General features: G+C 47.9%; 2 protein-coding genes across 2 annotated transcripts in view; one reads left to right on the top strand and one right to left on the bottom strand.

Moving 5' to 3' along the window:
• LOC311428226 (uncharacterized protein) overlaps positions 1-10466 on the top strand; it is a 42225-nt gene extending 31759 nt beyond the window's left edge. Inside the window, exon 5 of the mRNA XM_084539771.1 lies at positions 10410-10466. Coding sequence (XP_084395897.1) covers positions 10410-10451 — 42 coding nt within the window. The 3' untranslated portion in view covers positions 10452-10466. The remainder of the gene's footprint in view (positions 1-10409) is intronic.
• Positions 5052-5987, bottom strand: LOC311428298 (olfactory receptor 14C36-like; the record flags this gene model as incomplete). Its single annotated transcript, XM_084539821.1, has 1 exon — positions 5052-5987. One exon carries the CDS (start codon positions 5985-5987, stop codon positions 5052-5054), a length of 936 nt encoding a protein of 311 aa, XP_084395947.1.
• Positions 10467-12263: the final 1797 nt, after the last annotated feature.

Below are 12263 nucleotides of genomic sequence, written 5' to 3' on the forward strand. Positions count from 1 at the left end.
ACAGGGAGATGCAGATAGCTGGGGAGGGTCTGGGCTGGGCTGGCCTCCTGGGAGAGACGGGGAGAACCAGAAGAGCAGGGGCTGGGTTGGGTCCTTGTTCTCTGGACACCCTGGCAGATGCTACCCTAAGGCATGGTCCCAGAGCAGCCTCTCCCAGCACATTCCCAGCACTGAGCTTTTGGCCCAGCTCGCACAGGTGGTTTGTTCCTCCATGGAAGGACACAGAATGACTGTCAAAAGGACATGTTTGCCTTGTCCATAATGAGACTGCACTCAGTATGTTAGTGGTGAGATGAACCCAAGTGAGTACAAGAGCCCTAGGTTGTTCCCTAGGGGTGCCATGAAGTGGGACAGACAGTGTCTCAAAGTCACTTCCCTTTGAGGGTAATATCCCCTGGGAAACCACATGATTGAAACAATGCCAGAAATTATGAAATATTCAGCTCTTACAGTAATTACAATAATAATTTGCCTCATTCTCAACTTTTCCCTAAAATGCTCATTCAGTGCTTGATTCAGTTTTCCACACAGAGGTGTCTAATTCTTTCAGGATGCCCTGGAGGAGCTGAAGATCTCACAGAGGAAATGTGAGTCGGGATGTGTGGGAGGTCTTCTGCAGCATGAGGTGGTTAGCAGGCAGAGTACCTGAGTGATTGTGCAGGGCACTCCCTGCACCCAGTGCTCCTGGGTGGGCTGAGAAGAGGCCTCCTGAGCACAACAGTGCCTTGTAACCCTGTGGATCCTGGCTGTGAGGTCACCTGTGTCCCAGCACCTGGCTGGCCAACAGCAGGGAGACAGAGCCTCTGAGGTCATAAAGGCCATCAGAAAGCTGCCCCCAACAGGGTGACACATTTGGGGAGGTCAGGGGGAAAGTTGGGAGAATAAAGGTAGGAGATTGTGGAGAGAAGGTGGAGAGAAGATTGGCTTGGCTAAGAGAAAGGAAATTTTAAAGAAGTGACAATGGTTCAGGTAAGGCTGATGGTTCTGCAATATTCACTGGGAAAATAAAAAGTACCTGAAGCAGAACACCAAAGCTTACCTCTAAGCCTCTGCACAATCCATAACTCTGGAAGGCAAGATCTAATCCCTATGACCAAAACTGAACACATAATGCTCAAATCCCACATTCCTGCACTCTAGTCACCTAACTGAAGCAGTTTGGCTCCATGAGGCTGGGCAGGGTTTGGGAGATCCTTGAGCAGTCGCTTGGTCTTGGAAGAGGCAGGCGATGTGACACGGATCTGGTCAGGCAGTAGGACTCAAGGATGAGATGGGTGGGGATTCTCTGCTGAGGTCATCTGTGCCTCAGGATCTCAGGAGACAGCAGGAGGTCCGTTGTTGCAGGAAGCACGGCCGAAAGCACAACAGACACCAGTAGAGTCAGATCATGCTCCATTTTATTGCCCGAATAGCCTAACTTTTATAGTGAACTTAACAGGGGCAGACAGTGTTTCACACAAGATTATTGGTCAAAAGCACTCAGACAAGCAACTACAAGAAAACAACCCCACCTGCAAGAAAACAACCCCCTTGTGATTAGAAGTCACATAGACCTTGTCCTTGAAGCCAACTACTGGTAACAATATTTTTCTGAATTCCTCAATTGGGCGATGTGGGAACACTGTCATGGGAACTTCTCATAGTTGCCCTGGTAGCTTGGTTTGCTCAGCTACAGCAAGGCATGGGATTTTTGCTGTTTCAAGAAATCCCTCAACAGTCCGTTGCTGTGCAGGTGGGTGTCAGGGCCTGATAGGCCACCTTCAGGCACGTGGCTGGTGCTTGTGTGTGTATTTCAGCTGTGCAGAAGAAACTAATAAGCTACTGACATGCAGGTGGCTTGAAAATTAATTACGAGATGACTCCTGCCCTACTACCTAACAGAGCTGTACATATCTATCTCCTGCCCATTGACAAGCTTAAAGGCCATGAGCAGATGCATGGCCTTGGACGATGACTATGACCTTGCTTTTATGTGTTTTTTTGTTAGGCCACAAAGAGGGTGCCAGGTGGGCATATTCTTATGAGATGCCAATGGTGCCTTAGAAACTCCAAATCCAGTAGTAAGTAAATGGCTTTGCTGAGGACTGTGATGTCACTTCTGCCTCTGGAGCTGATAGGCCAGCAGCAGGAGCATGGCTAGGCAAAGGACTGGGAGGTCCCATCTTTGTGAAGTAGCTGCCAGGTCAACCTTTGCCTCTTGGCTGGTAGATAGGCTTTTAGGTTCACATCTCCCGGCGTCTTTCACAGGCCTGCAGAAGACACCTGGCTGGCAAGGTGCTTTTGTGATGCCCTCTGCCCGAGTACCTGATAGGCCCATTCAGAAGCAGCCTTGGCTGTGGATTGTCAAGTCTCTTTTGCCTCTGTACAGGAGTGGAAAGCAGCAGGAATGTGGCTTGGTCATGTCTATCTGAGGACCTGAAAGGCCAGCAGGAAGGCCACATGGCTTGGAAGATCATGGTGAGGTTCCTTCTGTCTAGTCAGATGACAGGCAACAAAAGGCTGATGGGTTAAGATGCCTGTGTAATGGGTAGTTTCCAAGATGATGGAGCTTTTTTTAGTAGTTGGAAAAAGCATGCAAGAGAAAAACTGGAGAGGGTAGAGACATCAATGAAGGCACAGAAATACCAAAGACAGAGCAAGGTGGAAAAGCAAAGATGGGTGTTTGCAGCCAAGGGGGAAATGGGGCCAGCTGTGGGACAGCACAGGTCAGCTGTTGGCAGAGGTGGAGAAGGGCACTGGCAAGGCAAGACTTAGCCAAGAAAACAAAGGTCTTGTCCCCTTGGCTATGTCAGTTTTCTCTGCCACCAAGGCCTAGGAGGAGACATTGCTCTCAGCATTGGGACCTCATCTCCTCTTTGCACCCCCTGAGGGAGGCCAAGAAGTGTCACACCACTGTCTTTCACTTGGTACTGTATACCCCACTGCCCAAAGAAGAGCCTGGAACCCCACATGAGGACAGGAGCTCTCTGCTCAAGGCTGGCAGCAGGGCTGCTCAGGGCTGGCAGCAGTTTCATTATCCTTTCTGCGTGATGAAACAAAGCCAGGATTTTCTCAGAGTCAGAGTCATTACAGGTAGGCCAAGGCACCTGCCCAGTGCCTTGGCCTACCTGTAATCATGGTCTCCAATTACCTGCTCTAAGGAGTCCATGGGGCCTTGTCAATATTCTGGGTCTGGCTGGGATGGAGTTAACTTTCACTGCAGCAGTCCATACTATGCTGGGCTCTACATTTGTAGCTAAAACAGCACTGGTATCACACCAGCATTTTGTCTACATCTGTTCAATACTGGCACAACACCAGGACACCCTCTAAACCCACAGGAGCCAGCAGGCTGGGGATGGATAAGAGGTGGGGAGGGGACGTCACCAAGGCAGTATTTTATTTTATTTTATTTTATTTTATTTTATTTTATTTTATTTTATTTTATTTTATTTTATTTTATTTTATTTTATTATTTTATTTATTTTTTCTCCAGCATACTTTCTTCTCCCCCTTTCCCTTTGAGGAGGAGTGAGAAAGCAGTTGTGATAGAGCTTGGCTGCCCACCTGTGTAAAGCCAACACATCAAATCATCAGGAACTTCTCCTGACTGCCATGAGTTTTCAAATATTATGTCCCCTTAGGACTTGAATCACTTCTGGCATCAGACCTCTCCACTGATATCTGCAGTTGCACCTCATAGCTCTTTTGCCCCAGCTCCCTCCTACTTTCCTTAGAGAACAGGCTGCACACAGGTAGAGAAGGATGATTCTTAGTTGCAAGCAAACTAAAGTATGATGAAGCTTAATAACAACCAAACACACTGCTCAAGTGTATGCTAGGTCCAGGCTGTATCCAGTGAAGTTCGCCTCCCTCAAGGGATAGTCTTATGAGCATTTGATTTCAGCCAGTAGACATAAAAGGTTACATAAATACACAATTTGGGAGTTGCCTAAAGGCACCATTAGAAAACATAAAGCAAGGAGAAGTTTTGAACTCTGTGAAGTTTAAAGCAGCAAAATGATCATAGAATCATAGAGTCATAGACTTATTGAATCAAAGACTGTAAGATCATCTTAGTCCAATCCTCCTGCCATGGGCAGAGGCATCTCTTACTACATCAGGTTGCTGAAAGCCCTTTCCAACCTGACTTTGAACACTTTCAATGGCAGGGCATCCATAACTTCTCTGGGAAACCTGTTACAGTGGTGCACTACTCTCATCCTGCAAACTTTCTTCCTTATATCCAATCTAAATCTCAGCACTTTCATTTCAAAAGCATGACCCCTTGTCCTGTCACTACAGACCCTGATATTTCATTTCTGTGCTTTAGTTTGATTAAAAGGTCCTGTCTCAGCAATGCTGGTCTCCTGTCTCCCTTGCCTGGTTTCTCCAATGCCTCAGGAAACATGGGCAGTGCACTCAGGATACCCCTTTTGTTCCAGAGATGCTGGCGGGGAGGCCAGATCTTGTACAACATTCAAAGCATTTGTGAAAGGTTCAGACATGTTTAGCTAAAGCCTCAAGAGAATTGGTGTAAATCTAAGGAATAACCTGTTGGTACCATTATCTACAGGAAAAGAGAAACTCTGGGAATTGTGCAGAGAAGGGGAAGCAGGTTCTTGTTGATGGTACAAGGTTCCCTGTAGTCAGTCTCTCAGTGCCTCCTGGAACTCACAGCTTACCGAGTTCAGAAGTGCCAGCACCTGATGTGATGATAGAAAGCAGATGGAGAAGGCCTTCAGGGAGGCAAAAATGAGGTGCTGACAAACAGGCAGTCTATGGACAAGTGAGGGAGGAATAGGGAAAATAAGTTGTGTTGACTACCGGCCTCTGCACTGAATAAATCCTTTCTTAATGAAAAGAAGAAACAGGAGGCCACCTGCCATGCGATGATAGGCCCATTTACAGAAGGCCTCTGAGTCAGTCTGACTGCAGGGACAAGTCTATTCCCTGCAGAAATGGAATGAATGCAAGCACCTGTGTACAGCCATGATTATCAATGACAGAATGCCTCAAAGCACATTTGTCTGAGATCAATCAGAGATCACTTGTGGAGAGAGACAGGCACTTTATTTCATCTTAATTACCACCAGTAGGATCAGTTTCTTCAGTGCCCCTTTGAGTTCCTGGTTCCTCATACTGTAGATAACAGGGTTCACTGCTGGAGACACCACTGAGTACAGAACTGTCATCACCAGATCCAAGGATGGGAAGGAGATGGAGGGAGGCTTAAGATAAGAAAACATGACAGTGCTGAGAAACAGGGAGACCACGGCCAGGTGAGGGAGGCATGTGGAAAAGGCTTTGTGCCGTCCCTGATCTGAGGGGATCCTCAGCACAGCCCTGAAGATCTGCACATAGGACAGCAAAAGGAAAACAAAACATGCAAAGAGTAAACATGCAGAAACCACAATAAGCACAACTTCCGTGAGATAGGCATCTGAACAGGAGAGCTTGAGAATCTGGGGAATTTCACAGAAGAACTGGTTCAGGGCATTGCCATGGCAGAGTGGGAGAGAAAATGTATTGGCAGTGTGCACCATGGCATTGAGAAAGCCACTGCCCCAGGCAGCTGCTGCCATTTTGACACAAGTCCTGCCACCTATGAGGGTACCATAATGTAGGGGTTTGCAGATGGCAACGTAGCGATCATAGGCCATGACAGTGAGAAGAAAATACTCTCCTGAAATCAAAAACACAAGCAGAAAGACCTGGGCTGCACAACCTGAGTAGGAGATAGTCCTGGTGTCCCACAAAGTATTGGCCATGGCTTTCGGGAGAGTGGTGGAGATGGAGCCCAAGTCAAAGAGGGAGAGGTTGAGGAGGAAGAAGTACATGGGGGTGTGGAGGCGGTGGTCGCAGGCTACGGCTGTAATAATAAGGCCATTGCCCAGTAGGGCAGTCAGGTAGATGACCAGGAAGAGTGCGAAGTGCAAGAGCTGCAGATCCTGCATGTCTGCAAATGCCAGGAGGAGGAACTCAGTGATGGAGCTGCTGTTGGACATTTTCTTCCTGTGAGCCCAGGCAACTGTCCCAAAACGAAAAGACAGGAAAGGGTTAGGACAGACTTCTCTGCAAAAAACAAAGCCATTTCTCATAGACTGTCTTCCCCAACACACTCATCCTTTGTCCTTTTTTGCAAGACCACTGTGCAGTTCCTTACTGGAACTCTACTTTTGGCTGACTGAGAGTGTCATGAAGAGCTTGGCCTCTGCCTGTAGACTCCCAAGGTGTTGGTTTTTTAATTCTGTAGTATCTGAAAACAGGGGGATGGAGGGGTCAGATCTGATATTCAGGATCTCCCAGGTGGAATCCCTCTGAACACAGAAGGGCTTGTCAGCATCTGCACCCCAAATTCTATGACGCTTGCAGAAATAAGCTTCAGACCTTTGTTTGTTTGTATTTTGGACAGCCCTTTGAGCCCCACCTTCTCCCACCTCCATCACCTCCTCTGGGAAGTTTTCTTTGAAGGCAGAGCTCCTGAGCATCTGTGGGGCACTCAGGCACAACATCTGTGAGTCCTGACAGGCAAAAGATTTGCAGTGGTTTTGTGCAGGGTGAGGCAAGCTGGTGTGTCCATTGGTGTTGTTCCCAGCTGCCCCATGCTTGCTCCTTCTTGCTACGGAGGGGTATTACGGTCCTGTGTCCCCCTGAGAAGAAACCAAACACCTCTGAGAGCACAGGCATCAACTGCAGATCACTGAGTGCCTCACCCTGCCTCCAGGTACCTGAGCAAGTTGTCAGCACCCCACTGCTAGCCAAGGAGTTCCTTTCACCATCCCAACAGCATTTTCCTGCCCATAACATTTCTGTACTTCTCCATCAGATAAAGCAGAGCTGCTATGGGAGATTGCAGCCTGGAAGGAGCTCACAGCTTGGAAGGACATCTCAAGAACTTCATCAAATGTCCTAATGAGGGCATATCTGGTGAAGGGAGGGTCAGATCTTTTCCCACCCCCACTAACTGCATTGCCAGAGTCCCACAGTGTAAAGGAAGCCTGGGACACCACTGCACGACATATCAAGAGGTGCCCCTGTTGCCCTGACACAGGATTTTGGTTAAATATTTTGTCTTAGTGCCTGCCCTTCTCTGCTGCCTCGAGCTCTCTCTGCTGGGAGCTGCTTCTCTGTCCCCATGTATGTGCCCTGCCATGGCTCACAGACCCCATGCCCTGTGCTGTGTGCTCAGCTCTGCCCTGCAGACACCTCCAGGGGCAGGGAACAGCCTAGGGGCATTGCCACCTGTTGTGGTTTAGCCCTTCAGGCAACTCAGCACCATACAGCCATTCGCTCACTTCCCCACAGTAAGACAGGAGACAAAATCAGAAAAATAAATCCTAAAACTTGTGGGTCAAGATCAGGGCAGTGTAAGAGGGGAATAAAAAAATATATATATAAAAAAAAAAAAAAAAAAAGGAAAAAGAACATGTAGAACAAGTGATACACAATGGCACATCACCAACTGATGCCCAGCCAGCTTTGCGTAAGCACTGCTCAGCACAATGTGTTATCAGCCTTCTTCTCATCCTAAATACAAAGCACAGCACCATAACAGCTACTAGGAAGGAAACTAACACTACCCTAGCCAAGACCTGGACGCTATGTTTGCATGCAGCTCACACAATCCCTGATGAAACAGGGAAGGTGACAGTCTTATCTGCAGGCTATTGGTTGCTGAGGTTCCTCACAAACCTCAGGGTGATGCTTTAGGAATCTGAGCCCTTCCTCTAAACCTGACATCCCTCATGTTCCTATCAGCATGAACAAGCAAAATGCTGAAAAGATAGCTGCAGAAAGGCACAGACTTGAGCAGGACATATCTGTCTTGATCATATTCATGAACAGTCCCTTCCAGAGATGTTTGGGCTGTGCTATGGACCCGTGAGCAGCCTACCCCAGGCAGCAACCTCTGGGCACCAGCAGGACCCTGTCCTGCCTTGCACGGGGGACTCCTTCTACCCACAGCTTCTCCCCTCAGTGCCCTGGGCAGCTCCCCGGGCAGACTAAGGGCTGAGCCTGACAGGCAGCAGAGGCCCTGCCCCAGCACACAGCCCCCGGGGCACAGCAGGGACCCTGATCTGCACCACAGCCCTGAGAACCCCTGCCTGCACCCTGCCTGCACAGCCTTCCAGGAGGTACCCTCGTGTCCTGTCCTTTTGACAACTTTGGCAGGTAATCATTGATCCAGAGAACTGTCCCTGCACCAGAGAAGTCAGGACAGACACTGTGCCATGTCCTATCAGCCGTGGGAAGTGGCAGCTGTAGAAGAACCCTCTAGGATACTGCATCTGCCTTGCCCTCACACAGACACTTACCATGTTAAAGCTGTGAAGATTTCTTCTACAGTGAACTCTCAGCATCCCCCCCCCCCCCGCCCTCCACACTGCCTTTAACATCCCTTCTCTCAGCCACCCTTGTCCCCTGCAGACAGTGCCCCCAGCCCTGCTGCGCTGTGCAGAGGAGCTGCTCCTGGGCAGAGCTGTCTCTCTGTGGCACTGCCTGCTTGCCAGGAGCTCCCATTGGGCCCAAGATCCCAGCCCAGCTCATCAGCACAGCTCCAGCCCAAATGCTTGCTGTTTCTCCCCCCTCAGGCTCCCTTGAGGTGTCCCTGGGCCTCCAGGGGAACTGACTTTGAAACTGAAGCGATTGCTGATGTTCCTTCCCTCCACTAGGGAAGGAAACTCTTTTCCAGCAATGTCATTCCTTGTATCCAAAAAAGTATGAAGTTCAAGAATCACCTTTCTGTGTCACAGTTTTAGGCTGGGACACGCATGCAAGGACAGGAAGGGATCTTGCCTTGCCCAGCTGACAGAAAGGTGTCAGTTGAATCAGCCAAGGCATCTCTTTGTTTGCAGTCCTGAGTCCAGAAGGGGGCTCAGCTCCCTCCCATGCCTCACACAAGACATCTGCATGTCAGCTGCTTGTCTCAGCTTCCAGCACATTGAATGAAGATGGAGGCCGGGAGGGAGATGTTCAGATGCAGACATGGCTTTGAACACCTCTGGGGATGGCAATCCAGGAACCTCCTAGACTGCTTCCTCAGGGCTATATTGTATTTCCAGCATATGTGCGGGAAGTTAAAGTCTCCCATGACAACAAGCGCTGGCGGTTGCGTGACTTCCGCCAGATGCTATGGCACAAAGCTGCACCAGAGGAGTTTCAGACTGGACATTAGGAAAAATTCAAACACTGGAACAGGTTTCCTAGTGACCTGGATGATGCCCCAGGCCTGTCAGTGTCCAAGAAACATTTGGACAATACCCTCATACATAGTCTCTAACTTTTGGTTAGCCCAAAAGAGGTCAGGCAGTTGAACTGGATGACCTCTGAAGGTCCCTTCCAACTGAACTATTCTATTCTGTTCTGTTCTATCCTATCCTATCCTATCCTATCCTATCCTATCCTATCCTATCCTATCCTATCCTATCCTATCCTATCCCTCGCTGAGGGTGCACTCAATCTCATCATCTATGTCATTGAAGAAGACATTGAAAAGCACTGGTCCCAAGACAGACCTTTGAGGGACACTACTTATCACCAGTCTCTACCTGGACATAGAACTATTGACCACCACTCTCTGTGTGTGGCCATCAAGCCAATGCCTTATCCACCAGATGGTCCACCCTTCAAATCCATATCTTTCCAATTATGAGATTAGGATGTCATGTGGGTCTATGTCAAAGGCCGTACAGAAGTCCAAGTAGATGACATTGGTCAGTCTTCCTTTGTCAGCTGATGCAGTTACTCCATCACAGAAGACCACCAGACCAGTCAGGTACAATTTGCCCTTGGTGAAGCCATAATGTCTGTCCTGGATCACCTTCTTGTCCTGCATGTGCCTTAACATTGTCCCAAGGAGGATTTGTTTCATGATCTTGCCAGGCACAGAGGTGAAGCTCACTGCTCTGTAGTTCCCTGGGTCTTCCTTTCTACCCTTTTTAAAAATGGGAGTGATGTTTCCCTTTTTCCAATGTACTGCGTCTGGCTGAGGTGGAGTTAACATTCCCTGCAGGAGCCCATACAGGGCTGTGCTCTGCACTTGTAGCTAAAACAGCACTGGTATCACACCAGTGTTGTGTCTACTGCTGAGCAGTGCTGGCACAACATCAGGACTCCCTCCAACCCCTCCAAAAGCTAGCAGGATGGGGGTGGGTAAGAGGTGGGGAGGGAACGTCACCAGGGCAGCTGACCTAAACCGACCAAGGGGTATTCCATACCACATGATGTCACACTCAGAAATAAAAAGTGGAAAAGAGGATGGAGAGGGGAGGGGTGGGCTCTCATTATGAAAACGTCTTTCCTCCCAAGGGGAGGCTATGCATCTATGCATCAACGCATCACTTGTTGATAGGCAGTACAGAGTAATTTATCTTCTCTCTCAGTGGTTCCGTGTGGCATTTTATTTTATTTTATTTTTATTTTTTCAGCCTCTGTACTTCATTCCCTTTCCCTTTGAGAAGGAGGAGTGAGAGTGGTTGTGGTAGAGCTTGGCTGCTCACCTGAGTAAAACCAACACATCAAGTCACTGGGGACTTTGCTTGACTGCCATGAGTTTTCAAATATGATGGAGAGTGGCTTGGCAACTACATCAGCCAATTCCCTCAGGATGTCAGGATGCATAATATCAGTAAAAAATTATTTTTGCACAGAAGGAGAGTGTAGGTACATCTTGCTGGCATGTGTCTATGAACTATGAAAAAAAAATCAGGAAATTTTGTAGGTCTTCAAAAATTCTGAAAATGAAGACTTCTTACACAACTATCACAACACTTTTTTTTTTTTTTTTTTTTTTTTCACATTCACTTCAACTTTTGCCTAGCATCTTTATATATGGCTTGATTCAGTTGCTCACACAGAGTAGCCACTGCTTCCAAGATGTGCTGTTACTAAACAGCCATCTTTTTGGCATATGTTTCAACCTTTGCTCAACATCTTCAGTCAGGGCTTTATTCAGTTACCCATCCAGAGTGACAGTGCTCTTTTGGGCAGCTGAAGCCCCCCAGTGGGGTTGGGGAACGTGACCTGGCATGTACAAACACCTTTCTGCTGGAGCAGGAGGTGGTGCAGAAGCAGGGTATGCCAAGACATCTCAGTTGAGACAACTGATTTCTCTCCTTTGACTAGAAAGAGAAGTCTGAACAACTGAATGAAAGGTGTGGTCTGTTAGAGGAGATCACACTCATCCCTGCTGGTATTGGAGTCACATATTAAGTGCCGTGCAGAAAATGAAAAATGAGTAGGTCTAGGTGCTTCAGTCTTCCTGAGCACTTTCCTGTAACCCATGTATGCTGGGATTAGCGCAGACTTGGCTATACAAAATCAGGCATCTGATTCAGTTTCTCTCTTTCCTTCCCTGAATCAAGGTAGCTCATGCCTTCAGCATGTGACTTGCTGCATGCCAAGAGTGAATATCCACATAGAGTCCAGGGCAGGGGGTGTTTTAGGTGTCTTTCGATCTGTGCTTGAAATAAACAGATGTTTTCCAATTGTCAGATATTTTCTAATTTGGAAAGTGAACTTCAGAGGAGGTAGTTTGACTTTCATCTTCTGCAGAGGAATGACTTGTATGCTTTTATTGAACTAGGCCTTTGTTTTTGATTGTTGTTGTCTGGGTTTTGGCTAGGATAGAGTTAATTTACTTTACAGAGGTTCCTGTGATGCAGTGTTTTGGACTTGTGATGGAAATAGTGGTGATAACGTGTCAATGTTTTGTTTGTTGCTGAGCAGTGCTTATACTTAGTAAACGCCTTGATTACTGTGTGCAGTTTTTGGCCCCACAGTAAAAGATATAAAGTTGTTAGAGAGTGTCCAAAGAAGGGCAACAAAAATGGTAAAGTGTCTAGAGAGGAAGATGTATAAGGAGTAGCTGAAGTCACTTGGATTGTTCAGCCTGGAGGAGACTGAGGGGAGACCTCATTGCGGTATACAGCTTCCTCATGAGGAGGAGTGGAGAGGCAGGCACAGATCTTTACTCTCTGGTGACCAGCAATAGGACCTGAGGGAATGGCTTGGCGCTGTGACAGGGATGGTTCAGGCTGGATATCAGGAAAAGGTTCTTCATCGAGAAGGTGGTCAGCACTGGAAAAGGCTTGTGATAAATTAGTGGGGGTTTGTTCATTGTCTTTGAGGAATTTGGAGAATCTGCTGGGGAGAAAAGGTTGTAAAATTTAATGGCCTTGATAAGGGAGGAAGCAGGAGGGGGTGTTGGGTGAACATCCTTGAGTTAAACCAGACTCTGTGAAATTCCTTACCACAAGACATCCTTTTTGCCACTTCACTAC

The sequence above is a fragment of the Aythya ferina genome (genome assembly GCF_964211825.1).
Source record: "Aythya ferina genome assembly, contig: HAP1_SCAFFOLD_37, whole genome shotgun sequence".
Classification (NCBI taxonomy): domain Eukaryota; kingdom Metazoa; phylum Chordata; class Aves; order Anseriformes; family Anatidae; genus Aythya; species Aythya ferina.